At 69.5% G+C, this 26902-nt stretch overlaps 9 protein-coding genes across 9 annotated transcripts; 5 read left to right on the forward strand and 4 right to left on the reverse strand.

The window, feature by feature from the left end:
• Positions 1–110: 110 nt before the first annotated feature.
• MICPUCDRAFT_59369 (set domain protein) lies at positions 111–3763 on the forward strand (the record flags this gene model as incomplete). The annotated part of the gene is made up of 1 exon (XM_003059701.1): positions 111–3763. The coding sequence occupies one exon, from the start codon at positions 111–113 to the stop codon at positions 3747–3749; it is 3639 nt and encodes a 1212-aa protein (XP_003059747.1). The 3' UTR covers positions 3750–3763.
• A 42-nt stretch (positions 3764–3805) lies between these two features.
• Positions 3806–7009, reverse strand: PPDK_1 (uncharacterized protein). The gene is made up of 3 exons (XM_003059988.1): positions 6880–7009; positions 6045–6748; positions 3806–5912 (listed from the first exon to the last, which is right to left on the reverse strand). Exons 1-3 carry the CDS (start codon positions 6949–6951, stop codon positions 3908–3910), a joined length of 2781 nt encoding a protein of 926 aa, XP_003060034.1. The 5' UTR covers positions 6952–7009; the 3' UTR covers positions 3806–3907.
• Positions 7010–7237: 228 nt separating this feature from the next.
• On the reverse strand, positions 7238–10291 carry MICPUCDRAFT_47683 (uncharacterized protein; the record flags this gene model as incomplete). Its single annotated transcript, XM_003059989.1, has 2 exons — positions 7238–9672; positions 9788–10291. 2 exons carry the CDS (start codon positions 10289–10291, stop codon positions 7279–7281), a joined length of 2898 nt encoding a protein of 965 aa, XP_003060035.1. The 3' UTR covers positions 7238–7278.
• Positions 10292–10612: 321 nt separating this feature from the next.
• Positions 10613–11581, forward strand: MICPUCDRAFT_59372 (uncharacterized protein; the record flags this gene model as incomplete). Its single annotated transcript, XM_003059702.1, has 1 exon — positions 10613–11581. One exon carries the CDS (start codon positions 10613–10615, stop codon positions 11579–11581), a length of 969 nt encoding a protein of 322 aa, XP_003059748.1.
• A 356-nt stretch (positions 11582–11937) lies between these two features.
• On the forward strand, positions 11938–13622 carry MICPUCDRAFT_59373 (uncharacterized protein; the record flags this gene model as incomplete). Its single annotated transcript, XM_003059703.1, has 2 exons — positions 11938–12216; positions 12377–13622. 2 exons carry the CDS (start codon positions 11938–11940, stop codon positions 13556–13558), a joined length of 1461 nt encoding a protein of 486 aa, XP_003059749.1. The 3' UTR covers positions 13559–13622.
• A 27-nt stretch (positions 13623–13649) lies between these two features.
• MICPUCDRAFT_59374 (uncharacterized protein) lies at positions 13650–14546 on the reverse strand (the record flags this gene model as incomplete). Its single annotated transcript, XM_003059990.1, has 1 exon — positions 13650–14546. The coding sequence occupies one exon, from the start codon at positions 14544–14546 to the stop codon at positions 13650–13652; it is 897 nt and encodes a 298-aa protein (XP_003060036.1).
• Positions 14547–14696: 150 nt separating this feature from the next.
• On the forward strand, positions 14697–18982 carry MICPUCDRAFT_59375 (uncharacterized protein; the record flags this gene model as incomplete). Its single annotated transcript, XM_003059704.1, has 3 exons — positions 14697–17602; positions 17644–18289; positions 18482–18982. 3 exons carry the CDS (start codon positions 14697–14699, stop codon positions 18980–18982), a joined length of 4053 nt encoding a protein of 1350 aa, XP_003059750.1.
• A 71-nt stretch (positions 18983–19053) lies between these two features.
• Positions 19054–21949, reverse strand: MICPUCDRAFT_59376 (uncharacterized protein; the record flags this gene model as incomplete). Its single annotated transcript, XM_003059991.1, has 2 exons — positions 19054–21781; positions 21928–21949. The coding sequence occupies 2 exons, from the start codon at positions 21947–21949 to the stop codon at positions 19131–19133; spliced, it is 2673 nt and encodes an 890-aa protein (XP_003060037.1). The 3' UTR covers positions 19054–19130.
• Positions 21950–22174: 225 nt separating this feature from the next.
• MICPUCDRAFT_59377 (uncharacterized protein) lies at positions 22175–24889 on the forward strand (the record flags this gene model as incomplete). Its single annotated transcript, XM_003059705.1, has 1 exon — positions 22175–24889. One exon carries the CDS (start codon positions 22175–22177, stop codon positions 24887–24889), a length of 2715 nt encoding a protein of 904 aa, XP_003059751.1.
• Between the last annotated feature and the right edge of the window lie 2013 nt (positions 24890–26902).

The following is a 26902-nucleotide window of genomic DNA, read 5'->3' on the forward strand; positions in this document are numbered from 1 at the left end:
AAGATCTGATCGCGATCGCGATCGATCGTGCGCGCCGGCGCGCGTAACGAACTCGATCCACTTCGATCGGCGACGGGCTGGAGGAGCGTCGCGGCCGAGAAGTCGCCGCGATGGCGCCTCGCGCGCGCGCTTCCCCCGGCGACCTCCCCCAAACAGCGGTCTCCGCGCGGTCCCTCGACTCCATGGAGGCGCTCGCGCTCGCGGACGACGACGCGTTCCGTCGCGTCGTCTTTCGCGCGCTCGCGGCGCTTCGCAAGATCTTCTCGAACCAGCAGAAGAACTGGGCGACGCTGCGCCTGCGCGCGAACGTCGGTCCCACGACGAGGGCGTCCGAGGCGGTCGCCGCGACGGTCCTCGCGGGCGCGTCGGCGTCGGCGTCGCCGTCGATCCCGGACCGCGGCGCGGACGAGCGCGCGATCCTCCCGTGGAATAACAAATCGCGCGCGCACGTGAGCGTCTCCGTCCGGCGATTCCGCGCCGGGCCGCTGGAGGGCGCGATGGAGGAGCGACAGACCGTGGAGGCGACCGCGCTGCCGCTCGCGAAGAACGTGCCGCGGTACACGTCGTACATCTACGCCGCGAGCGGGAACGCGTACGTCCAGGACGAGGTGCAACGGCGGCTGCTGTTCCCGGACCACGAGGGCGAGATGCGCGTGGCGTCCGACGAGGACTCCGATTCCGAGGGGTCGTCGTCGTCCGAGATGGAGGAGTCCGAGAGCGACGGGGGGGGGCGCGCGAGCGCGAACGCGGGACCGGAGAAGAAGCGGCGGATGAACGACGTGGCGAAGAAGCGCGCGGACGAGAAGGCGCGACGCCGCGAGCTGCGCGAGAAGAACCGCGAGACGAGGGAGAAGAAGGAGAGGGAGGACCAGGAGAGGCACTGGGAAGAGAAGGAGGACTACCTCGTCTGGGCGTCGAGCGCGTGCGTCGGGACGTCCGCGAGAGCGATCGAGGTCACCGCGGAGTACTTGAAAGTGTCCCCGCAGATGCTCAAGGCGCGGCTGCACGTCTTGAGGAAGCAGGCGGACGTCGGCGGCGGGACCGGGACCGGGACGGGCGGCGGCGGCGGCGGCGGCGGCGGCGGCGACAAGACCGGAAACGGCGGGGGGACCCCGAACGGCCTGGTCCCGTGCGAGGCGGCTCGAGACGCGTTCCTCGCCAACGCGCACGCGCGCGCGGTGCGCGACTTCGAGCTCGGCGCGCGCGCGAGCGCGGAGTTCAAGCTCGCGGCGAGGAGGCTGCGCGTCGGCGGCGGCGGGACGGAGGACGACGACGTCATCGAGGTGAAGGAAGAGACGGACGAAGCCAGCGTGATCGAAAGCCTCGACGCCGCGACGACGCAGGGGAGGGCGTCGGACAGCGACGACGACGACGACGAGTCGCCGTCGTCGTCGAGCCCCGCGGCGCGGCGGACGACGCGCGGCGGCGGCGGCGGCGGCGGCGGTCAGAATCAGTCCCCGGGGTTGAAGCGCAAGCGAAGCGAACGCGGCGCCGTCGTCGACCCGAGCGGGCGGCCGCCGCGGCCGATCGCCACCGCCTCGCCGCACGGCTCGAGCGCGGTGATCGACGCGGAGACGAGCGCGCTGTGGGCGCTCGTCGCGTGGCGGTTCCTTCGGCACCACGCGGTGAGCGCCGCGGACCTCATGATGACCGCGCCGCCGTACGCCGCGGTGGAGCCCGCGATGGATTCGTTCAGAGCGCTGTACTGCGTGCGGTGCCACGAGTACAACTGCAACCTGCACGGGTGCGGTCAGAGGCTGCCGCGGTCGCGGGACGCCGCCGCTGCCGCCCAAGGGACGGGGACGGGGACGGGGACGTCGGCGAGAGCGCGCGCGAAGGACAAGGACATGAGCCAACAAGACGCGCTCGACGACGCGTGCCCGGAAGGAGTTGACCCGCCGCCGGAGGCGAATCCGTGCGGGCCGGACTGCTGGCGAATGCGAGGGCTGCGAGACGGCGGCGCGTTTCTCGTGTTTCATGCGAAGAGCGTCCGCCTCGTCGCGGAGCTGGCGATGAACAAGCGTCTCAACGTCGCGGAGGAGGCGAAGCAGATGTGTTTGGAGGCGGAGGAGGACGCGGCGGCGGCGCGGGAGGCGCTCGAGCGATCCGAAGCCGCGGCGAAGTTTATGGACGACGCGCCCGTGCGAAAGAGCGCGCGAGGGAAGCCGGCCGCGGGGGACGGCCGGGGGACGGGCGCCAAAGGTTCGAGCGCCAAGAAGAAGACCGGGACCGGGACCGGGAGCGTCGGCAAGGGCGGGAAACATCGGACGAAGGATCTGAACAAGCTGACGATGGGCACGCACGCCGAGGACGTCTCCGAGGAGGAGGAGGAGGAGGAGGAAGAGGAGGAGGAGGCGACGACGATGACGACGACGACGACGACGACGACGACGACGACGAAGCGCGGCGCGCGCTCGCGGCCGGAAGCGCAAAAAAACGCCCCCGTGGCGGTCGCCGAGAGAAAAGCCGCCGCCGCCGCCGTGGAGAAAGCCGCCGCCGCGAAGCAGTACGCCGCCGCGAAAGCGGACGAGGCGGTCCCTTCCGACGCGAGACGCGTCTCGTCGACGTGGACGGACTTTCACGAGAGTTTCTACATCAAGATGCGGAGGGTATACGGCGAAGACGCGGACCCGTGCGCGATCGCGCGAGCGATGCGGGCCCCGGACGCGCCAAAATGTCACGAGATTCAAGCGCGCGTGCGAGCGGACGTCGTCGCGGACGCGGAACACGCCGTGGTGGAGGCGCGAAGGCGAGAACGCGACGGCTCTGCGACGGCGGGGGAGGGCGTCGACAACGCGGACGACGAGAGAGGCGGGAGGGGCGGCCGCGGCGGGAGGGGCGGCCGCGGCAGGAAGGGCGGCCGCCGCGCGATGAAAAAACGCGGGACGTCGCAGCGCAAGCGTACGACCGCGACCGTGCGTCGACGCATTGCGAACAGCGAGGATCACGTCTGGATTCAGTACTCTCCGTGCACGTGCGACGGCCCGTGCGACGAGCGCACCTGTCTCTGCATTCGCGACGGGAACTTTTGCGAGCGCTACTGCGCGTGCGGCGGGTCGTGCTCGAACGCGTTCACCGGCTGCGCGTGCCTCCGCGGGCAGTGCCACACGCGCGCTTGCCCGTGCTTCGCCGCCGCGCGCGAGTGCGACCCGGACCTGTGCAAGCGCTGCGTCGCGACCACGGCGACGATCGCGCACGACGCCAGAGAGGGGTGGCCGTTCACGGACCTGTGTCTGCCGGTGCCGCCGCCGCCGGAGGTGCCGACGGAGGGACCGAACGCGCGCGGGGACCCGACGGAGAGCTGCGTGAACATGAAGCTGCTGCTGCGGCAGCGGAAGCAGATCTGCTTGGGGGTCAGCGCGATCGCGGGCTGGGGCGCGTTCCTGAAGGACGGTGCGAAGAAGAACGAGCTCCTCGGCGAGTACACCGGCGAGCTCATCACGCAAGTCGAGGCGGACCGCCGAGGGAAAATTTACGACCGCGTGAACTGCTCGTTCCTCTTCAACCTGAACGACCAGTGGTGCTTGGACGCGCACTTGAAAGGGAACAAGCTCAAGTTTGCGAACCACAGCGCGACGCCGAACTGCTACGCGAAGGTGCTCATGGTGAGAGGCGACCACCGCGTCGGCATATTCGCGAAGGATAACATCGCGCCGGGGGAAGAGTTGACGTACGATTACCGGTACGAACGCGATAAAGCCCCGGCGTGGGCGCAGTCGGACGAGCCCGCGGGGCCGTTGGTGTATTGACGTCGACGACGCGCGCGAGGCGAGGGGACGTGGCGAGGAAGAGAACGAGAGCGAACGAATGATTCGCGCGAACGACGACGTCGTGGTTGTATTCACAATAACAGTCGTGTTAATCCCCCCCGCCCCGTCAAAAGAATGAGCCGCGCGCTCGGAGCGTGTCACTTCTCCTTCGCCGCCTTGAGCGCCGCCTGCGCCGCGGCGAGACGCGCGATGGGAACGCGGAACGGCGAGCACGAGACGTAGTCCAGCCCTTTCTCGTGGAAAAACTCCACGGACGCCGGGTCGCCGCCGTGCTCGCCGCAGATGCCAACCTTCAGATTCGGGTTCGCGCCTCGGCCTTTGTTCACGCTCATCTCGATCAGCGAACCGACGCCCTCTTGGTCTAAGACCTGGAACGGATCGTGCTTCAGGATGCCCTTCTCGAGGTACGTGGGAAGGAACTTCGAGACGTCGTCTCGCGAGTACCCGAACGTCATCTGCGTCAGGTCGTTCGTCCCGAACGAGAAAAACTCGGCGCCGCCTTCGCCAGCGATTTGATCCGAGAGCAACGCCGCGCGCGGAATCTCAATCATCGTCCCGACGCGGTACTCCACGGTCACGCCCGTCTCCTCGAACACCGTCGCCGCGATCTCGCGAATCATTCGCGTCTGGTTCTGAAGCTCCGCGACGGTCCCGACGAGCGGGACCATGATGTCCGGTTTGACAACCACGCCGTCTTTCTGCGCCGCGCACGCGGCTTCGAAAATCGCCCGCGCTTGCATCCGACCAATCTCCGGATACGTGATCGCGAGCCTGCACCCGCGGAAGCCGAGCATCGGGTTTATCTCCGCGAGCTTCTCGATTCGCTCGACGACCTCGTCCTCGTCCGCGCCCGTGTCCGCGGCGAGCAGAGCGACGATCTCGTCGAGCTCGCCGTCTGGAAGAAACTCGTGCAGCGGCGGATCGAGCAGCCGAATCGTGACCGGCATTCCGTCCATCGCGCGAAAGATCCCGTCAAAGTCGCCCCTCTGGAACGGCAACAGATCGTCCAGCGCCGCCTGGCGATCGCTCGTCAACGTCGCCATGATCATCCGTCGCACGGTGCGTATGCGCTCGCCCGTGCCGAAGAACATGTGCTCGGTGCGCACGAGCCCTACGCCCTCCGCGCCGTTGACGCGTGCCGTCGTCGCGTCCTCCGGCGTGTCCGCGTTGGCGAGCACGCGCAGCGTCCTAAACTCGTCCACCCAGGACATGAAGACGTCGAGGTCGCCGCCGATCGCGGGCGGCGCGAGCTCCGCCTCGCCGCGGATGACCTCGCCGGTCGTGCCGTTCAGCGACAGCCAGTCGCCCTCGTGGAGCTTGACGCCGCCCAACGACAGCCACCGGTTCTCTTCGTCGACGACGAGCTCGCTGCATCCGGACACGCACGTCTTTCCCCACCCGCGCGCGACGACGGCGGCGTGCGAGGTCATCCCGCCGCGCGCGGTGAGGATTCCCTCCGCGGCGTTCATCCCGCCGACGTCCTCCGGCGACGTCTCCACGCGGACGAGAATGCACTTTTTCCCTCGCGCGTGTAAATCTTCCGCGGTGGGCGTGTCGAAGACGACTTGCCCGACCGCCGCGCCGGGCGACGCGGGAAGGCCGACGCCGATGACGTCCGCGGCGTACCCAGCCTCGTCCTTGAACTGCGGGTGAAGCAGCTGATCCACGTGCGTCGGCTCCACGAGCGTCACCGCGGTCGCTCTGTCGATCATCCCGGCCTCGACGAGGTCGACCGCGATCTTCACCGCGCCGGCGCCGGTGCGCTTCCCGCTCCGCGTCTGCAACATGTACAGCTTGCCCTCCTGGACCGTGAACTCGATGTCTTGCATGTCTTTGTAGTGCTTCTCGAGGAGCTGCGTGTTTCGAACCAGGTCGTCGTACGCCTCCGGGAGCGCGTTCTTCATCGTGAGGATGTCCTCCGGCGTTCGAATCCCCGCGACGACGTCCTCCCCCTGCGCGTTGACGAGGTACTCGCCGTACAGAAGGTTCTCGCCCGTGCTCGGGTTCCGCGTGAAGCACACGCCCGTGCCGCTGGTGTCTCCCATGTTCCCGAACACCATCGCCTGGACGTTCACCGCGGTGCCCTCCAGCCCGACGATGCCGTTGATGGCCATGTACTTCTTCGCGCGGTCGCTGTTCCAGCTGTTGTGGGTCGTTCCATACAAAAATAAGGAGTTCATCGATCAGTACTGTATGTTGAAAGGGACCCAAGCGATCAAGTGTTGAAAACGAGCTACTGTATGGGTGAAAACCTTTTGTATAGAACTAACGCACCTGTCGAACACCGCGTACGCGGCGAGCCTCATCTGCTCGAGCGGCTCTTGCGGGAACGTCACGCCCGCGGTCTCGTACACGCGCTCGTACCTCTTCACGAGCTCGCGCAGTTGAACCGCGTTGAGATCGTTGTCGTTCACGACGCCGCACTCGCGCTTCAGCGACGCGATCTCGCGCTCGAAGAGCGCGTGCTCGACGCCCATGACGACGTCGCCGTACATGTCCAGGAAGCGGCGGTACGAGTCGAACGCGAACTTCTCCCCAGCCTTCTCCGCGAGCCCCTCGACGACGACGTCGTTTAACCCGAGGTTGAGCACCGTGTCCATCATCCCGGGCATCGAGACCGCGGCGCCGGAACGCACGGAGAGAAGCAGCGGGTTGGACGGGTCGCCGAGCTTGGATCCCATGCGCGTCTCGATCTGTTCGAGGCCCGCGAGCATCTCCTCCCAGCATCCGTCGGGAAGCTTCGCGCCGTTCTCGTGGAACGCTTTACACGTTTCCGTCGTGACCGTGAACCCGGCGGGGACGGAGAGGCCGATGGAGGACATCTCCGCGAGGTTCGCGCCTTTGCCGCCGAGCAGGGTCTTCATGGAGGCGTTCCCGTCCGCTTCGCCGCCGCCGAAGGTGAAGACGCGCTTGATCTCGGTCGTCGCGGGGGGGGCGGAGACCGCTCTCGCGACGACGCGCGACGACGACGATTTCGGCTGCGAGATGCGGTGGGGGGGGGAGCGAGGCGGGAGGGAACGATGAGACGAGCGAGCGACGGGGTCGCGCGCGGACGGCGCGGCGCACGTCGCGACTTTTCGCGACCCGAGGGAATCTCGAGGGCGCGCACCGAGCGGCGGCGGCGCGTCTCCATCGGCCGCGCGAGCGCCATCGGCGCCGCGGCGGCGCGAGCGGCGGTCATTGTGCGAGTCGCGAGCGTTGCACTCGCGCGCGCGTGCGTTCGGCGCGTGCGAGCGCGCGAAGCAGTGGCCCCGGGGCGACGACCGAAGCCCTGAAGACAATGGCAGCTGACGCGGCGAATGCGGCACGGGTGCCGCCAGGTGCCGCTGTCGGAGATCGGAGATCCCACCCTCGGAACCTCGTTGAACCATTTGCCCATACGAAAAGTACGAGATTTCCGTACGTACTAAAATTCAACTTTTTCGATTCTCGCGCGTCGCCCGCATCCTCGTTTGTATCGTCGCGCGCGCGCATAGTTTACAATCACACTCCTACGTAGAAACGTCGATCACGACGGCCGCGACCTGGGCGCGCACGCCGGGCGGTACTTCGCGTGGACGACGTACGACAGCCACTCGTCCACGACGGACGTCGCGGACCACCCGCACGAGTCGCCGGAGAAGAAAACCGTCGCGACGACGGCGACGCACGCGGCGAGGACCGCGACCGCGATCGCGGCCAAGACCCGCGGCGGCGGCGGCGCGCGGTCGCCGCGGCCGTAGCCGTGCCCGTAGCGCGCGGCGAACAGGCCCAAGCCCCGGGTCGGGCGGGAGGAATGATCGATTCGCGATCTGTACCGTTCGCGCGGCGTCGCGCCCTCGAAAAACTCCGCCGCCGACGCCGACGCGGCGGCGGAGTTTTTCGAGGGCGCGCTCCCGCGCGCGGTCGTCGTCGCCGCCGCCGCCGCCGCCTCCCCCGCGCGCGACGTCGCCGGCGCCGCGACTTCGAAATCACTCGCGTCCGAGTCCGTCTCGTCGTCGCTGTCGCGCTCGGGCAGCGCGCCGATCGCGTCGATGCCGTCGAGGTCGCCGTCTCTCGCGCCGCTCGCGATGGCCCGCTCGGCGGCGTCCACCGCCGCCGCCTCGGACGCGCCCACCGCCGCCGCCGCGTCCTTGAGCGCGCGCTCGAGCCTCGCGACGTGCGTCGTGAGCTCGTTCTCGCGCGCGCGCCATTTTGCGTCCTCGGGGTCCTCTCCCAGGCCCAACACCGCGGGCGCGGCGTCGAGCGCGGCGGAGAGGCGCTCGACTTCGCCGCGAAGCGTGTCGAGCTCTTCGAGCGCGCGCGCGGTGACGTGCGGGGGTTCCGCGCCGACGCGATCGTTCTTCAGCGTCTCCAGCTCCGCCTGCGCCTCGTCGCGCGCGAACACCGCGGCCTCGACCATCGCGTTCGCGTTCGCCATCCCCTCGGTGACTTCGGCGAGCGCCGCTTCCAACGCGTCGGCGCGCGCGTTCGCCTCCGCCGCCGACGCCGCCTCGCGCTCGTCCTCCATCGCGGCGGCGGTGAGCGCCGCCTCCAACGCGGCGCGCAGCCGCGCGATCTCCTCTTCGAGCGCGTCCTCTCGCGCGGAGGAGGACGCCGCGAGGTCGAGGTCTTCGGTGGCGGCGCGCGCGGCGATCGCGTCGCGCGCCGCCGCGAGCGCGCCGTCGAGCGACTCTCGAAGCCCCGCCACCTCCCTCGAGAGCGCCGTCTCGCGCTCGGACGCCTCCGCGACAGCCTCGTCGCGCGCGAAGACCGCGGCGTCGAGGTCAGCCTTGAGCTGTTTCTCCCTCGCGGCGCCGGCGGCGTCTTCCTCCGCCGCCGCGCCGGCGGCTTCGCGAAGCGCCGCGTGCAGCTTGGAGATTTCATCCTCGAGGCGTTCCTCTCGCTCGCCGCGCGCGACGGACGCGAGCGCGGCGAGCGGGGCGTCGTACGTCGACGCGAGCGGCGTCTCCGGTAAGGGCGCGCTTCGAGGCGATGGCCACGGCCGCGGCGTCTCCGGAAGCGGCACTCGGCGAGGGCTCGGCGTCGTCGGCGGCGATCGCGGCGACCGCGGCGCCGCCGCCGCGCGCGACTCCTCCAGCGCGCGTCTGAGCGTCGATACTTCGATCTCGAGCCGCCGCTCGCGCGCGGACGGCGTCGACGGCGCTCTCTTCTCTCCGCCTCTCGTCTCGGCGTCCGAGCCGGACGCGTCGTCGTCCGTGCCGGACTTTTCCGCCGCGCGCATCGCGCCTCGCAACGCGACGTTCAACCTTCGAATCTCCCGCGCGCTCGCTTCTTCCCGCGTCTTCGTCTCTTCCTTCAATCTCTCGAGCTCGTCCTCGAGCGCCGCCTTCGCCGCGCGGTGGTGGTCCAGCTTATCCGCCGTCTGCTCCGCGGCGACGAGCAGCGCGGCGTCCAGTCGGACGATGTCCTTCTTGAGCTTCTCTGTCTCTTCGTCCGTCGTCGTCGCGGCGCTCGTCTTCTTCGCCGCGGTCGCCGCCGCCTCCGCCTCGACGCGACGCTTCTCCGTCTCCTCCGCCTTCGCCGCGGTCTCCTCCGCGGTCTTCCGCGCCTCCTGAAGCTCGAGCATCAGCGCTCTCACCTTCGCCGCGTGATCTTCCGCGGCGTCGTGCGCGGCGCTCTCCGCGACCCTGCGCGCCTCGTCCTTTTCCAAGCTCGCCGCTTTCGCGTCGTTCACCTCTTTCCTCAGCGCGCTAAACTGCGACGTGATGAGCTCCGCCGCCTCTTGCTCGCGCACCGCCGCCGCCTCGGCCTCGAGGCGCATCGTCTCGAGCTCCGCGCGCTCCGCCGCGAGCGCGATGAGCTCCTTATCCTTCCCCTCCAACGCGGACCGCAAGATGTCCAGCTCCGCGGTCATCGCCGTCACCGACCGACCGGTCCCGCTCTCACGCCGCGGCGACGGCGGCGCGACGGACGCGCGGCGCTGAGGGCCATTACAAAAACGTCAGTTGAAAGGGGGAGCGATCAAATGTTGAAACCGAGCGGTGGGTGAAAAACTTCTGTATAGAACGCACCTGCGCCTGGAGCGACGTCAACACGCCGTGGAGCTCGTCGAGGCGCTCCGCGTTCGCCCTCGCGGCGTCCGCGGCGGAGACGCGCGCGAGCTCCAACTCCGCGTCCTTCTCCGCGAGCGCGCGCTGCAGGCGATAGAGCTCCACTCTGAGGTCGACCTCTTCCTTCGCCGCGGGGGAGAGGTTCGCCTTCGCGGTGACGGAGACGGCGACGGAGGACGACCGCGACGGCGACGGCGACGGCAACGACGCGGTCTCGCCTCCGCCGAACGTGTCGTTCGAGTGCCACCGGAACGCACCCGAACCGCCGCTCTGCGCCGGCGAAGGCGGCAGCGTGCGCTGCTGCCTCGGCGACGACGCCGCGTCCGCGAGCGCGGCGCGCAGATCCTCGCGGCACCGCGTCAGCGCCCTCTCCGACGCGTCCCGGTCCTCGACGGCGCGTTCGAGCTCGAGCTTCTTCGCCTCCATCGCGTCTCGCCTCGCCGCCGCCTCCGCGGTCGCCGCCGCGCACTGCGTGATGACCTCCGCCATCGCCGCGCTCGGGGACGACGCGTTCGCGCCGGGGGATCTCGTGCTCACCTCCGCGAGGAGCGTCTCCGTCTGGGTCGTTCCATACAAGCGAATGTCGGGGTGGAGTTGAAAGGCGTCAGTAGAAGTTGAAAGGCGTCGAGGGCGGGGATTGAAAGCGGGGGGTGGGCGTGGAGAGACGGCGGCAAAAGTCCTTAAGGATCGGCGTTCACCACGCCGACGCGGTCGTATGGGAACCAGTGTATAGAACGCACCTCTCTCTCTCGCGCCGCCGATGACGCCGCCGCGTCCGTCAAGATTGTCAATTCGCGCGTCAGCGCGGCAATGGCGTCGTCGTCGGCGACGTGCGCCGCCTCCGCCTTCGCCAGCGCCTCCCGCAGGTCCTCTCGCTTTCGATCGCTCTCCTTCGCCGCGGCGTTGAGCTGCTCGCCCTTCGTCGCGAGCGAGTCTCGCGACGCCGCGAGCTCGACTCTCGTCTTCTCGAGCTCCATCACGCTCAGCCGACGCTTCGCCTTGGCGAGCTCGTCGAGCTGCGCGTCCACCGCCTTGGTCGCGTCCGCGACCGGGGAAGATCGGTTGAACAGCCCCGGCGATATCCCCGGACCAGGATGCGGCGCGCCGAAGACGATCGGCGGCGTCGGCGCGCCGAACGTGAACGCGAACGACGGCGCGGCGAACGACGACGACGACGACGACGACGCGGCGGCGGCGGGCGCTCCGAACGCGACGGGCGGCGGCGCCTCCGCCGCGCCGCCGCCGAACGATAACGCCGCGGGCGCGGGCGGGTCGTCGTTCGCGTCCGCGTCCGCGTCCGCGCCCGCGCCCGCGACGGTCAGCCACGAGCTCTCCGGCGACGCGTCCGCGGCGTCGACGAACATCCGCGGCGAGCCGCCGTCCCACCGGTTCTTCGCCGCGGTGAGCGGCGTCGTGACCGGGCGCGTCCCGCGACGCGTCTCCACCCACGCCGGGGTCGCGCCGCCCGGGATGGGATTCGGATTCGGATCGACGCCGGCGCCGACCCCGACGCCACCGCGCGTCGGCTCCGGCGTCGCGTCGACCGAGGAGGACGACGGCGATCCCGGGTCATCCGCGGGGGGCGAGGTCGGCGAGAACGCGCCGGAGCTGGACGGGATCTTCGACGCGCTCTCGCGCGCGACGGCGTTCGGCGTCGCGCCGGGACGGCGGGGGAAGTGCTTCTCGTGCGACCAGCCGAACCGAGCGCGGTCGGCGGAACTCTGCTCTCTCTGCGGACGACGGCGAGGCGCGGGGAGGGAGGGACGACGACGACGGTGAGAGACGACGACGACGAAGAAGCCATTCAAACGACGAAGAGAAGATGTTTTTCGTTGGCGCGAGATCCGCGGAGAGCGCCATTCGGGACGCGCGAGCGACGCGCGCGCACCGTCGGCGACGGGTCGTCTCCCGCCGACGGCGACGCGCCGGCCGCGCCGGCGTCGCGCGGGGTCTTCCAGTCGAAACCCTGGGACATCCCGTGGAGGCGCGGCGAGCCCACTGGACCGCCCCCGGCGGAAGAGGACGAAGTGGGCACGCTGCAGCGCGCAGCTGACATTTCGCAAACACGAACCAACGCCAACGGCTTTCACGACACAGTAGTCATCGCCGGCGTCGCGCGCGTCGCTCCGGTCGTCATGGCGCCGACGATCCCCGAACGCGCGGGCGTCGCGGAGCCGTTCGACATGAGCTACGCCGCGGACTTCGTCGCGGCCGCGCCGGGGGTGCCGCTCGGCAGGGTCAGCGCGGTCACCGCTCGACGCGCGCGCGCGAAGATTCGCGAGCAGATGAAGGAAGACGCGCGGAGGCGACGCGCGCGCGCGGCGGCGCGGCCGATCGACGCGCTGCTTCATCCGAACAAGCTCGGGAAGCCGCTCCCGAAGTGCGATTTCGAGGAGACGCTCGTGGACGGCAAGGTGCGACGAAGACGCACGCGACGAGATGAAGACGACGACGACGACGACGACGACGACGCGGCTGCGATGTCGTCGTCGTTGACCGTTTCGACGCGTCCTCCGAGAAAAAAACTGACGCCGACGCCCCGCCCCGTCCCCCCCCCGACCTCCTCGTCCACAGTTCGACTGCGGCCTTGGACGCGAACCCAAACCGATGCCGAGCAAGGAGCTCCTGGAGCGCGACGGGCTCACCCCGAGCTGGCCGGAGAACTTCCGCGAGGAGCTCCCGCCCAGGGTCGGCGAGGACCGCGCCGCCGACCATCGCGGGCGGTGGGAAGCGCGAGCGATGTCCCCGGACGCGGACCCGACGCTCGGGTTCGACCGCGCCGGGCGATGGGAAGACCGCGGCGGGTTCGGCGACGGCAACCGCGGCCTGGAAGAGCTCACCGAGGAGGAGCTCGCGTTCATCGCGCGGAGGGATCACAGCGGGCGGTGGCAGAATCGACACGGCGCGCGCCTCGCGAGAGGATACGCCGCGCCGAGGACGTACGCTGGGTACGGCGACGTCAGGGGCGCGGACGTCGCGGAGGAGGACGTGGCGCGCGCGATCGCGGCGGCGAGGGAGGTGGAGGAGCGCGGGAAGGTGGGTCCGGAGACGGCGTTCGACGAGGACGGGACGTTTCGAGAGTTTGATCCGAACTTGATGGATCGCGACGAGCTCGACGCGTGGAAGGCGACGCGACGCGAGGACGCCGAGCGCGCGTTGAGAGAGCTGCGCGCGAAGGAAGGGATGCGCGGGACGGTCCGCGTGCACAGCGACTGGAAAGCGCCGCCGCGGAAGCCGAAGCCGCCGAGAGGGAAAGCGTCTACGCCGTGCTGGGCGGACCTCGGGCACGCGGCGAGGGAGACGAAGACGGAGCGATGGGGCGCGCGGACGCGGACGCCGGAGCCGGGGGCGGACGTCCCGGGCGCCGGCGACGGCGGGGAGACCGCGCGCGTGAAGTACTACGTCACGCCCGGGCAGGCGCGGTACGAGAAGGGCGGCGGCGCGAATCCGCACGAGCCGCACACGCTGGGCGGGACGGACGGCGCGTTGGAGCGCGTCAAGTGGGGCGTGAGGGTCAAGTCGCTGCCGCCGGCGGCGCCGGTTGAAACGCTGCCGGATGTGCTCGTGACTCGGAACCCGATCGAGTTCGAGACGAGGCACGGCACGAGCGCGAAGCTGCTGCACTCGTCCACCGCGGAGGAGCTGATATACGGGGTGAAGAAGTACGTGAACTTGGAGCAGCCGACGAACCGGACGAAGGAGCAGTACGAGGCAGACATGGCGAGGGTGTCGAAGCACGTCGGGCCGGTGCCGTGAAAGTATTAGTCTAGTCGTAGAGAAGAGCGAGGAGACGATTTTATTCCAACAGAATGTCCTGCTTGTAGGACTCACGATTCTTTCATGCGATCTATCGAGTCGCGGCGGGCGGGACGCGTCGACCGCTCTTGTCTTTGCGCGGTCCTCCGGGGGGGTTGCACTTCGGACAACCCGCGGGTTTGTCGCTCCTCGTGCGGTTGCACATGGTCGCCCGCCACTCGTGGTCGCACGCCGCGCACTTCCAGAGCGCCCTGTACGCCGATCCATACGCCAACTCCGTCGGCTTCACGTCCGGATCGGCGTACTCTCGCGACAGTCTCTCGCCTCGCTCGCCGTTCTCCTCGCACCACTCGAGGAAGAAGTGCGTCTCGCTCTGCGGCAGTCGTTTCGAGCACGCCGGGCACCCGCTGAGTCTGTTCCTCCTCGTGCGGCTGCACATCACCGCCCGCCACTCGTGGTCGCACGCCGCGCACTTCCACAGCGCCTTGTAATTCGACCCCCGCATCACCTCTGTCGGCTTTCTGTCCCGGTCGACGTACTCCTTCAGGAGTTTCTTCCCTCGCTCGCCGTTCTCTTCGCACCACACGAGGAAGTTGTTGGTTGGGGTGGCGGTGACAGGACCGCCCCCGGGTGGGCGGCACTCCGGACATCCGGTGGGTTTGTCGCTCTTCGTGCGGTGGTTCACCGTCGTCCGCCACTCGTGGCCGCACGCCGCGCACTTCCACAGTGCTCTGTAGCCCGACCCCCGCGTCACCTTCGTCGGTCCCCTGTCCGGGTCGACGTACTCCTTCAGGAGTCCTCGCTGAAAGTTCTCCTCGCACCACGTGACGAGGTTGTAGGTCGGGGTATCGCGCCTCCCGCGGTCGTGCGGCGGCGGGCACGGCGCCGACGCGCGTCGAACCCTCGCGAGTCTGCTCCCCATGCCGCCCGTCAGCGCCGGCGTCGCGTGCGGCCGCCATGGCGATGACGCGAGCGCGACGCGCGCCATACGTGCGCCGCGCGGAAGTGACGGATAAGTCGCCTCGTCTTCGCTTCGAGTATTCCAACAGCAGACCAGAGAAGAAGTGCGGTCGTAGCTTTCTGTTGCTCGCGTCGTCGTAGCTCACTCCGTCGCGCGCACTCCGCGCGACGCCGCGTCATGACGACGACGATCGCGTCCGCCGTCGTCCGGCCGCGTCCCCTACCTTCCTTCCGCGCGCGCGTCGCCCCCGCGCCCGCGCGCCGCGACGACCGCGCGAGAGGCGACGTCCGCGCGCGTCGACACGCGCGCCGCGCCAGCCTCGGGTCGCGCCAGCCGCACTACGACGGCGAGCGCGCGCCTTTCGACGACGACGACGACGACCGCCCCCTGTGGTTCGACGACGCGTCGTCGACGTGGCGCCGCCGCGACGACCTCGACGAATCAGACGCGACGATCGCGCGCGCGCTCGGCGGCGACGGCGCCGCGTGGACGCGCGCGGTCGTCGAGTCCGCGCACCTCGCCGAGGTTCCCGACGACGACGCGCTCGACGCCGCCGCCGCGGCGAACGTCCGCGTCGCGGGCGGTGAGGCGGAGCGACGCGCGCGCGTGCTGACGGTGACGTTTCGCACGCTCGACGGCGACGCGCGCGTGCTCCCGATACTCGCGTGCGCGCCCGTGGAGGAGGAGGAGGAGGAGGAGGAGGACGACGACGACGACGACGACGACGGCGGCGGCCAAAACCCCAACCCCCGACGCCGCCGCGACGACCGCGGCGACGACGACGAGCTCGCGCAGGACGACGACTACAACGACGCGTACCTCAAGGTCGTCGACCCCGGTCTGATCCGCTTCACCCCGAGAGATCGACGCGAGCGGTGGAAGAGAGCGGTGAAGAAGGGCGCTGAAGACGTTCGGGCCGCCGCCGCCGCGGACGACGTCGACGCCTCCGCCGACGGCGCTTCCACGCGCGACGCGCTGACGCTGTGCTATCGCTACCTGAAGAACTGCCTGACGCAGACGTCGCACGTCGCCGCGGGCAGGCGCGCGCGGTACCGCGACAGGGACGTGAAACGTCGCGTCGGTTCGGGTTCTCCTCGCGGGGACTTTGGCGAGCGCGGCGGTCTCACGGGCCTTCCCGCGCGATACATGTCGTCCCCGATCGACATCCCGGGGAGACGCCGCCGCGGCGGCGGCGGCGCCGGACTCGGCTTTCACGAGCGACGACACCGCGGAGTGCTGCTCGATGGCCCCGTCGACGACGTCTTCGACGCGTGGCAACTCGCGAACGACCCGCGCCCTTCGTACGGCAGACCCGCGGACGTCGCGCCGTGGCTTCGAAACGCGTTTCGGGACGACGTCGAGACGTTGAACGCGTGCCTCCACGACGTGACGTGCTCGAACGCGGTCGTGTTCGCGCACGAGGCGCTCCCGCCGCTGCGCGCGCTCGACGTCGAGCCCGAGGAGGTGGAGGAGCTCCTGTCGCAGATCGAAGCGGACGCGGCGGCGGCGTGCGTGAAAATCACATCCGGATCCGGACCGGCGCTCTACCGCGCGCGGTTGCACGGCGCGCGACGTGCGCGCGGCGGGGCGAGGGAAGGCTTCGAGGGCGCGGTCGAGCGCGTGCGCGAGATCGAGCTGGACCTCGACGACGCGTGGCCGCGGCCGCCCAAGTCTCGGCCCCGGCCCTCGTCCTCCTCCTCGTCCTCGTTCTCCGCCGACAGCCGCCGCCGCCGCCGCCGCCGCCGCCGTCGGGGGCTCGAGGACGTCGTCGCGATATGCGCCGCGATGAAGCGCGGCGTCCCGATATACATCGCGTCCGACGTCGTCGACGCGCGCAGCTTCAGCGCGAACGGGTACCGGTCGTCGTTCCACGGCGGCCGCGTCGGCGTCGCGCGCCGCGCGAGGCGCGCGTCCGCGCCGGGGTCATCAGCCGCGCCGGGGCGGGAAAGACACGACGACGACGCGACGTTCGGATTCCGCTCGCCGCTGACCGGGTACAGCTACTACACCCCGGCGAACGCGGACGAGCACGACCCGGACGTCTTCTCCGAGTTCGTGAGGTTCTTCGTCCTCGAGTGCGAGAAGCCGTTCGGGACGTCCCCTTTTATCGTCGAGTTCGGCGCCTCCGGCGCGGTCGGAAACATCCGCCGCGCCGGCGCCGGCGGTCGATCGGTCTCCCCGCCCGGGATCCTCAGGTGCGTTCTAAGTTACTGTATACAAAAGTTTTTCACCCACCGCTCGGTTTCAACATTTGATCGCGTCCCTTTTCAACTGACCGGTGAACTTTTTTTGTATAAAACGACCCTCAGCCGCGCGCTCCTGGTCGGCCCGATCGCGTTCTTCCTCCTCGTGTCGCACCTGTGGCGCGAGTGGCAGCGGCGCTGGCACGGGTTCGCGTCCGGCGGGCCGTCGCTCGGCGCTCAGACGGGGAAGCACGGCGCCGCGGCGGCGCGCGCCGCCGCCAGAGCGCGGTCGCCGTTGCTCGACCGCCGCGTCCTCGACCCCGCCGTCGCCGACGTCGCGCGTCTGCACGTCGCGCTGTTCCGGCGCGCGCTGATCGAGCGCGCGCGCGACGACCCGACGAACGCGCACGCGCTGATCGCAGACGCGCTCGGCGAGGAGGGCGCGAAGCGCGTCGACGCCGACGCCGGGGAAGTCTTCCGGCGGCTTCGCGCGCACGTCGTCGCGGAAGCCGACGGCGGCGGCGGCGGTGCGTCCGTTTCCGCGTCCGCGTCCGCGTCCGAGTCCGCGCGCGTGATCGCCGTGATCAAGCGCGACATCGATCGCGCCGTGTGCACGCCCGCGCAACTGCAGGGGATGCGCGTGGAGGACGCGCCGTCGAGCGCGATCGAGGCGTCGGCGACGACGGCGATCGAGGAGCGGTGGATCGAGCACGGCGACGCGGCGAGGAGACTCGGCGAGATGAACGCGCGTCTGTTCGACCACGCGTTCGTGTTCTCTGAGGAGAATTGGGGGGTCGCGGAGGAGGAGGTGGTGGAGGAGGAGGAGGAGGGGCAGGGCGACGACGAGGACGCGCGCGGCGCGGGGGTGGACGACGCTCGCGGTGAGATGGGGGCGCTGCCGTGAGCGATGTACGCGACGATGTGTGCCGTTTTTTTTTCAGAAATGCGATGATGACTTCCTGTCATGATGATCGAACCACGAATGAGCGTTTTTTCGTCTCCCGTGCCGCGACGTTGCGGCTCCGCGCGCACTTCCACGGACGCACGACGCACGCGGCGCGCGCCATTCACTTCACCCCCAGTATCGTCAAAGAAACTCGCGCATCATGTCGCAAATGGTCGGGCGTCGCGCCGCGCGTCGCGCGTCGCGAGTCGCACGCTCGCCTCCCGCGTGAAAACGAACGAATGAATGCGTTCCGTCCGTCTCTTCTCAGAACCAATCCATCCGTCGTCTCGCGCCGCCGCTCACTCCTTCTTAACGCTGATGTGATGACCCTACGCGTAGACCAAGATCATGCAGAAGCGCCAGGAGGCCATGGAGGAGGCCTACGCCGCGCAGGTTCGTCGCGGTGGACGGAAGTTCGCGCGCGGCCCTCGACGCCCGCGTCGCGTCCCCGCCCGCCTCGTGACCACGACGCTTTCCTCCCGTCGATCGACCGCTCACCTCCCGCCTCCGTCCTCGTCGATCGATCGCAGTGGGACGACGGCAAGGGCTCGCACCACCCCGATTACGACCCGACGGCGAAGGGCCCGAACGTCGAGAAAGCCAGCAGAGAGACCGAGGAGCTCCTCGCGGCGATCGTCAAGGTGCGACGCGCGCGCGCGCGACCCGACGCGACCCGCGGCGAGATCCCGTCGCGTCGCGTCGATCGACGCGCTCGAGGAAAAAGTGATACGGAAAAATCGAGGCGGGAGCCGAACCGTTTCCCGAACCGCTCTCTCCCTCCCCGTCGCTCACGACGTCGCCTCGCGCCCTCCCCAACCCCCCGCGCCGCACAGAACGACATCCGGCTCATCTACAAGAAGATCGAAGAGGGCGCGGACGTCAACTTCGTCTTCGGCTCGGCGTACGGAAGCAAGAACGGGTACACGCCTCTCATGTCCGCCGCGCACCGCGGCCGCCTCGAGGCGTCGCGCGCGCTGCTTCGCTCGGGCGCGGATCCCAATTTCATGAACAGAAACGGCGACCTGACGCTCTTCTGGGCCGTCGACGGCGGCGTGGAGATCATCAAACTCTTCGTGGACTACGGCGTCGACTTAGACGCGCGGACCGCGAAGGACTGGACCGCGCTGTCGTACGCGCGCGCCGCGGGGAAGTACGGCCTCGTGGACGAGAAGGGCATCTACCCCGAGGACGTGCTGCGGTATTACGGCGCGACGGAGTACGGGTCCGAGCCGGAGGCGTTGGGGGTTCGATCCCCGCGGGAATCGTTCAACCCCGGCGGCGAGGACTTCTCGCGCGATCGCGGGAGCTACCAGCGCGAGCCCGAGCACCCGTGAGCGGGGAAGGAAGGAACGAGAGAGATGCGAGCGTCGGTTCGCTCGCCTTTTATCGCGCGGTTCGTTTTTTTCGCCGGCGTCGGACGCCTTCCGTTCCGTTTCGACGACGCGCTTACGGTGGAATAACACGACGCGAGCTAGTCGTCTTTCACTGCAACACGTACGAGCTCTGCTCCGACGCCGCGCGCCCGCCGACGTCCCCCGGCAGTTTCACGCCGTGCCCCGCGAGGAGCTCCACGAGGGCCGGGTGCGCTGCGGCGACAGCCTTGAGCTCGCTCACCGCCACGCGCGTCCCTTCCCTCAACTCCTGGCACGTCAAGTCGAGCTCCTCCAACCCTTGCTCGCCCTCCGCGAGCCCAGCCTTCGCGCGATACTTCTCCTGCTCCTCCCGCAGTTCCTCTCTGCTTCGCGCCGCCGCCTCCGCAGCCTCGCGCAGCGCGTCCTCGCCCCCCGCGGCGTCGTCGCGGAGCTCCGCCAGAGACGCGTCGAGATCCTCAGCCTCCTCCGCGAGTCGACGCATCCGGTCCTCCGACGCCTCCAGGTCCCTCTGCAGCGTCGCCTCCTCCTCGCGCTTGAATTTCATCTTGTCGTACGCGTTGTCGAGCTTCTCGCGGAGCGCCGCGCGCTCCGTCAGCGCGTCGTCGCCGTCGTCCTTCACCGGCTTGATCGACCCCCGGAAGACGTTGTTCTTTTGGTTGATCTTCCCGAGCGTCGTCTCGAGCGCCTTGACCTCCTTCTCCGCCTTTCGGATGTTCGCGTCGAGCTCGTCGCCTCGCCGCTGCATGTCCTCTCGCTCCTGCGCCGCCTTGATGACGTAGTACGCCTGCGAGAACTCCGCGCCGTCGGGCCCGTCCGGGCGTTTGACGCGTCCGACGAGCACCTCGAATTTCGTCTGCAATTTCCCGACGCGCATCGACCGCTCCTTCATCTCGAGCGTCGCGCGGTGGATGTCCTCCCTCGTCATCTTTAACTGCGCGGCGAGCAGCTCGCGGTGCACCTCCACCTCGTGCTTCCGCTCGTCCATGCTCAGCTGCAGCTGGAACTTCCGGTTCTCCAGCGAGAACACCGCGTCCGATCGATCGTTGAGCGCGTCTCTCAGTCGCTTCACCTCGAGCTTCAGAACGTCGTGCGCCACCATCTTCTCCTCCTTCTCCTTCACCACAGCCTTGACCGCCTTCGCGACGCTGTCCGCCTCGAGGTTCAGCTCGTTGATGACCCCGCCGAGGCTCGCGGTCGCGCTCTTCAGCTGCTTGTTCTTCCGCTTCGCCGTCTCGAGGTCGTCCTCGGCTTTCTTCACCGAGGCGACGAGAACGTCGTGCTCGGCTTTCCTCTCGTTCAAGATCCCCTCCGCGACGGCGATCTTCGCGTTTAACACCCTGGTCTCGTCCTCCGACCGCGCGCCGCCCGCGCGCGCCACCTGTCTCTCCAGCGCCTGGATCTGAAACTCCGCGTTGTACAGCTGCTCTTGCTGCTTCACCACGAGCGCGTCTAGTTGCGCGATTTTTTGCGTCATGTTTTTGTTCTGACTCGTCGCGCCGTCAATCTCCGCGACGAGGCCGCGCTCGGTGTCCCGCAACCGCTGCAGCTCCTGGGACGTCTTGTACAGGAGGTCCTTGTGCGCGGCAGCCTCTTTCCGCACGGCGTCGAGCTCGTCCGCGTTATCGGCCGCGATGCGATCGAGCTCCGCGCTTCTCTCCTCCAACGTCATCAGCTCGATCTTTTCATTCTCCAGCCTCAGCTCCGTCCGCGCCAGCTGGCGCTTCAAGCTCTCGAGCTTCTGCTTCTTCGCCTCCACCGCGGCGAGCTTGGACGCGTTCTCCGTGTTCTCCGTCGCGAGCTCTCTTCCCAACGACTTCATCGTGTTGTTGAGCAGGTCAACCTCGTCTTGAAGATCCGTCTGCTCCTTCAGATTGACCTGGTACTCGGCGCGCATCTTCGCCATGCCTCTCTCCGCCGCCGTGATGGACGCGTCCACCTCCTTGTTGTTCGCCACCTCTTGCTCGTAGAACCGCGCGCGCTCGTCCAGGGCGGACTTCTTCAGCCTGAGCTCCTTCTTTAGCGCGGCGAACCGTCTGGACGCGTCTTGAATCGCCTCGTCCCGACGCTTCATGTTCTCCACCGACTCCTCCCACTGCCTCACGAGATCTTGCCGCTCCGCGTGCAGCGCCCGGAAATCCTCCGCCGCGCGATCGAGCTCCGTCTGCGCCGCCTGCGTGTCCGTGACCTCGTCGTCCAGAGCCGCCTTCTTCTTCGCGGCGGTTTTCGTCATCTTTTCGATCGCCAACGTCAGCTCCTTCACGCGCGCCTCATCCGCGCGTTGATACTTGAGCAGCGCGAGGTTGTCCTCCTCCTTCTGCGCGCTCGCGGTCGCCCACTGCTCGAGCTCCTCGTTGTTCCAGTTCATCAGCAGCTTGAACTGGTCCAGCTTCTCGTTGCCCTTGTGCACCTCCGTTTGGAGCGTCGCCAGCTCATCGCCGAGCTCGATCTCTTCCTTCTCCATCTTCGCCACGTCCTCTCGCACGCGCGCGATGGCGAGCTCGGACATCCGCTTCATGTGCGCCTCCGTGTCCATCTCCTTTTTCTTCGCGTCGCACCGCGACTGCGTGTAGATGAGCTCCTGGTTCACGTTCTTGAGGTGCTCTCGCATCACGACGACGCGGTCGCGGTTTTCCTCCGTATCCTCGCGCAGCGCGTCGAGCGCGCGCTGCTTCTCGCGGACGACGCCGTCGAGCGCCTTGTTCTCCGCGTTCGCGAACGGCGGGAGGAACGTGTCGATCTCGTAGTCGTCGCCATCGGAGCCTGCGGGGGAAGGAGGGATCCATCGCGGGGGATGGGGTGGGGTGGGAGCGCGGTCAGCGGGGGCGCGCTCGTCTAAAATTGGGAGCGGCGCGGGGGGATTCCGTCGTCCGATTCCGCGCGCGCGAGCGGGTCGTCGTCGCGCGCACCGGAGTCGCCGGGGTCGCTCATGATCGCGCACGAGGGTCGCGCGCGCGTATCCCTCTCGCCGTCGTCGCGATGATCACCGCCGCGTCGTCTCCCTGCGCGGTGCGGCCGACGCGCGGCGACGTGTGCGCCCGCCGGCCGCGCGCGCGCGCCGCTCGAACCGACGGTCGTCGGGTCGAGGCACAACGGCCGGATTTGGGTGAGCGCTCGTCGCGCGTGAGCGCGTCAACGACGACGTTTTGACGCGCGATGGGAACGTTCGTCCCGCGCACAGCTGGCGTCGCGCGGTGGGCTGCGGACGTCCGACCTCGCATCGGCGCGCGCGAGGCGGCCGCGCGCGCGCCCGAGCGCGTCCTCGCGGTCGCGCTCGCGGCGAGGAGGATGGGGAAAGGCGAGCTCGCGACGCTCCTGGAGCACTTCGACTTGGAGTTCGCAAAGTGCCTCGACGAGCTCGCGTCCGACGGCGACGACGACGGCCCGTCGTCTTCGTCGTCGTCGCGCGCGCGCGCGAGCGACGACGCGGCCGCGTGGCCGCTGCGGCAGCGCGTCGGGAACCTGTGCTTCTGGCTGTACGAGTCGCTCCCGCGCCACGTCGCGATCGCGAAGCTGATACGCGCGGGGGACGCGCTCGTCGCGCGCGGCGAGCACGAGATCGCGCGCCGGCGATGCTACCGCGTCGTCGCCGAGTGCGGGCTCCTGGACGCGGACTTCGAGGCGAAGCTCACGCCGACGGAACGCCGCGGTTGCGACCTGACCGTCGCGGACAAGCGACGGACGCACGTCGCGGCGTTGCTGGGCATCGCGCGGTGCGACCACGCGCTCGGACCGGCGAGGGACGCGTCGTTCGCGCATCCGCAGACGCTCGCGGAGACGACGCGATGTTTAGACGCGATGCGAGACGCGTGCCAGCTGGCGCTCCAGTCCCCGGACGACTCGTACTTTCTCGCGCTCAACGCGACGGTGCTGACGCAGCAGTTCGCGTCCGACGCGATCACGGCCGGGTTCGGCGCGGACGTCGTGGAGTACCTCATCTACGCGACGCTCGCGACGGAGTACCACGTTTTGCTCTCGGCACCGAAATATCTCCCGTGGCGCGTCGACCTCGTGGGCGAAGTCTGTCGCTGCTACGAGGACTGCGGGAAGATGGACGAAGCGCGGAAATTCATCGCGCGCGCGGAGGCGCAGGTGAAGGATCTGAAAGACCTAGAGGCGATGGACCCGGTGCCGCAGACTAAGGAACAGCTGGCGCTCTACGCCGAGGCGGATCGAAAGTTGCGCGTCCTCGCCGTCGCGTTCGCGGAGGCGCCGAGCGCCGGCGCGATCGCGTCCGGGGTCGCGCCCGGCGGGAACTTGGTCCGCGAGGACGTCCCCGAAGACGCGGGCGCGATCGTTCTCGCGATGCTGCACGACCCGAAGCGCCGGGTGGTGACGCGCGAGCCGCCGGAGCCGGGGTCGCGCGCGGAGGCGGCGACGACGGCGGCGGCGGAGTGGATCGCGCCGCGCGCGGAGGCGATGACGACGTGGCTCGAGCACGCGGCGGCGACGCGCGCGGCGGCGGCGGCGAAGGTCGAGAGAGAGCTCGCGGAGGCTGCGGCCGCGGAGGCGGCGGCGCCCGCGGAGGAGGAGGAGGGAGAGAAGAACGGCGAGGGCGCCGCCGCGGCGGACGAACCTGAACCCGAACGCGAACCCGAACGCGAACCCGCCGCCGAGGGCGACGACGCGGAACCCGCGGAACCGCCGCCGGACCCGACGATCCCGCCGCCGGACCTCGACGACGCCGCGATCGAGGCGTACGAGCGCGCGAGGAGGGAGCTCCCCGCCGCGCTGCACGCCGCGATTCTGCGACGCCTCTACGGGTACGAAGCCTGGGAGCCGTACGAGTCGCTCTCGGCCCTCGCGAAGCTGCGAGTCGCGCAGGCTGAGGCGACGGGAGGAGACGACGACGACCAGACCGGGATGGCCGCGCTCGAGACCGCGGCGAACGTTCTCGCGGCGATTCGCGTCGTCGAAGTCGGCGTCCCCGAGCCGGAGCCGACGCCCGAGGACGACGCCGCGCCGCCGGCGGAGGGCGACGATTCGAACGGCGAACCGACGCCGCCGCCGCCGGCGGCGACGACGGACGCGGGCGACGACGACGCAGATCCGCCGCTGGACGACCCGGAGTGCCAGCTCGCGACGATCGTGCGCGCGCTGCCGCCTTCCGCGTCCGACTACGGGTTCTCCGACGTCCTCGCCGACGCGGCTTTACTTTTGTACGGGTCGCTCTCGCGAGCGTTCACGGACGACGACGTCGACGGCGTCGACGGCGACGACCCCCAGCGCGACGAACGCCGCGCGGTGCACATCCTCGAAGGCGTGAAGCGCGCGTTCGACGTCGTGGACTTCGACGACGCGACGACGCGCGTTTCGGCGAGCCTGCGTCTGTGCGTGATGCTGGAACGCGCGAGCGAGGAGGGCGTCCGCCGAGCCGCGATCGTCGCCTCCGAGGCGTCGGACGTCGCGGAACGCCACCGCGCGGCCGTCGTGCTTCGCTCGCGCGGCGAAGCGGACGAGTCCACGCGGACCATCACCGCCGAAGCGGTGTGGAGCGAGACGGATGGAGACGCGCGGACGCCGAGCGGGATGAGCGAGACGGATCGCGCGTTCGCGTGCCTCCACGCCGACGTCGTCGTCGTCAGAACCCGCCTCGCTTTGCACGTCGGGCTCCTCGACCAGCGCGCGCGCGCGGACGCCAAGGTGGACGCGGTGCTCCGAAAGAACGAAAAGCGCGCGAACGAGACGCGCATCTTCGGCGTCAAGTCGGCGTGGGATTTGGAGCGCGAACGCGACGCGCTCGAGCGCGCGGATCGCGTGCCGGCGTACCCTCCGGAGGTGGAGCGGGCGCTGCTCGAGCGCGCGAATAAGGCGCGTTCTATACGCTGGTTCCCATGCGACCGCGTTCGCGTGGTGAACGCCGATCCTTAAGGACTTTTGCATTCGTCTCTCTCCGCCCAACCCACGCTTTCAATCCCCGTCCTCGGCGCCTTTCAACTCCAACTGACGCCTTTCAACTCCACCCCGACGTTCGCTCGTATGGAACGACCCTCAGAACCCGTGGGAGCGCGCCATCGTGTACGCGCAGATGGCGGCGCTGAGGCCGGAGTTGAGCGACCGCGAGGAGCTGCTCGAGCGCGCGGGCGCGTGCCTTCTCGAGGCTGAGGCGGCGGAGCGGTCGCTGATGGCGGCGGCGATGCAGAAGAGACGCGCTCCAGGCGCGGAGGAGACGGAGGCGGCGACGAGAAGGAGGGTCGTCGTTCCCGACGCGCCCGCGTTTTTGTCGCGCGCGCGCACGGAGGTGACGATCGCGCCGCCGAGTTTATCGAACCTGAAGCACGCGATCCCGGGTCAGCCCGCGCCCGTGGCGGTGACGTTCGCGGTGCTCGCGAAGGAATACGGCGGCGGGCTCGAGCCCGGCGAGGATTGCGTCGACTACCCGAACGCCGGCGTGGAGTTCCCCGTCTCGGACACGACGCGCGTCACGATCGGCGGCTTGACCCCGAACGAGTCGTACAACTTCGCGGTCGTCGCGTACGACGCCAACGGCGAGGTGATCCACAACCAAGGCCGCGGCACGGACGCGATCGTGACGTGCCACCCGCTGCCCTCGACGCCGTTGTGGTCGATGCTCGCCGTCGCCGCGAGCCGTTTGGGCTGCGGCGTCGCCGCGAAGCGCGCGTCGGGCGTCGTCCACGCGCGGTTCGTGTCCACCGCGCAGCCGCGCGAGCTGTGCGAGGCGCACTCGATGTCGTCGCAGCGGCTGAGACGCGACGCGGTCGCGGACGCGAGTTTCCCGACGATGCGCGCGGCGGCGCGCGCGCTTCTCGTCGCCGCCGAGTCGGCGACGGCGTCGCGGAGACCGGAGCGCGGCGTCGGGGACCCGCCGCCGCTCGCGAGCGTCCCGGAGATTCACGACCACGTCCGCGCGCTCGTCAACGCGAAGACGATTCTCCTCGCGATGGAGCTCGCGAGCTACCACGACGACGCGCCGCTGCTTCAAGAGGGCGCGTTGCGCGCGGGGAACTGCCTGGCGCCGCTGCTTACGCACTCGCGTCGGAGCAAGACGCTGACGACGGCGCTGTCGCAGTGCCTGACGACGCTGCGGCTGTCCGGCGCCGCGCGCGCGCCCGCGGTGGCGTCGCTCGCGGCGTCGCTGTCGTTCCAGCTCGCGTCGATCGCGCGCGCGTGCGGCGAGGACGGCGTGTTAGAAGCCGTCGCCGGGCTGGACCATCCGTCGTTTCGCGTCGACGAAGACGGCGGGAAGAAGAAGAACAAAAACGCCGCCACTTTTGGGGCGGCGGGGAGAAGTTCGAATGACGGCGACGGCGACGGCGACGCGGCGGCCGCGGACGGCGGCGGCGACGACGACGACGCGGAGAAGGAAAACGCGCAGCCGACCGCGCCGGAGCTGTCGCCGCTGACGGACTACTTCCTCGGGCTCCCGGAGTGGCCGAGGCTGAAGAGCGCCGTCGTCGCCGCCAAGGCGGAGTCCTCCCCCGCGCTCGCGAAGATCGCCACGGAGGGCGCGAAGGCGGCGTACGACGCGTTCGTCGCGGGTGATTCCGCCGGCGAGGAGTTGAACGCGCCGGAGTACCTCCGGACGTTTTCGAGAATCGCGGACGCCGCGGCGGCGCAGGGCGCGGCGTCGAATCTTCTCGCCGAGTGGACCGAGACGACGCTCGCGCGGTACAAAGCCGCCGTCGCCGTCGCCGTGACGGCGCATCCGGCGAGCGTCGCGGGCGACGAGGTCAAGTTGACGGAGCTCCCGGAAGAGGAGGAAGCGCGCGTCGCGGCGCTCGAGGCGAAGAGAGACGAAACCGCGGCGGCGGAGGAGGAGGCGGCGGTCGCGGTAGGCGCCGCGGAGGAAGCCGCGGCCGCCGCGGAGGCGAAAGCGGCGGCGGAGGACGCCGCGGACGATGACGAGGCGAAGGCCGTCGACGA

Source organism: Micromonas pusilla (assembly GCF_000151265.4).
Source record: "Micromonas pusilla CCMP1545 genomic scaffold MICPUCscaffold_7, whole genome shotgun sequence".
In the NCBI taxonomy this organism is placed as follows: domain Eukaryota; kingdom Viridiplantae; phylum Chlorophyta; class Mamiellophyceae; order Mamiellales; family Mamiellaceae; genus Micromonas; species Micromonas pusilla.

Coding starts and splice junctions, on each gene's coding strand:
- PPDK_1 (XM_003059988.1), bottom strand. CDS start 6,951: ATGACCGCCGCTCGCGCCGCCGCGGCGCCGATGGCGCTCGCGCGGCCG. Junction 6,749..6,879: donor AGACGCGCCGCCGCCGCTCG/GTGCGCGCCCTC, acceptor CGCATCTCGCAG/CCGAAATCGTCGTCGTCGCG. Junction 5,913..6,044: donor GCGTACGCGGTGTTCGACAG/GTGCGTTAGTTC, acceptor GACCCACAACAG/CTGGAACAGCGACCGCGCGA.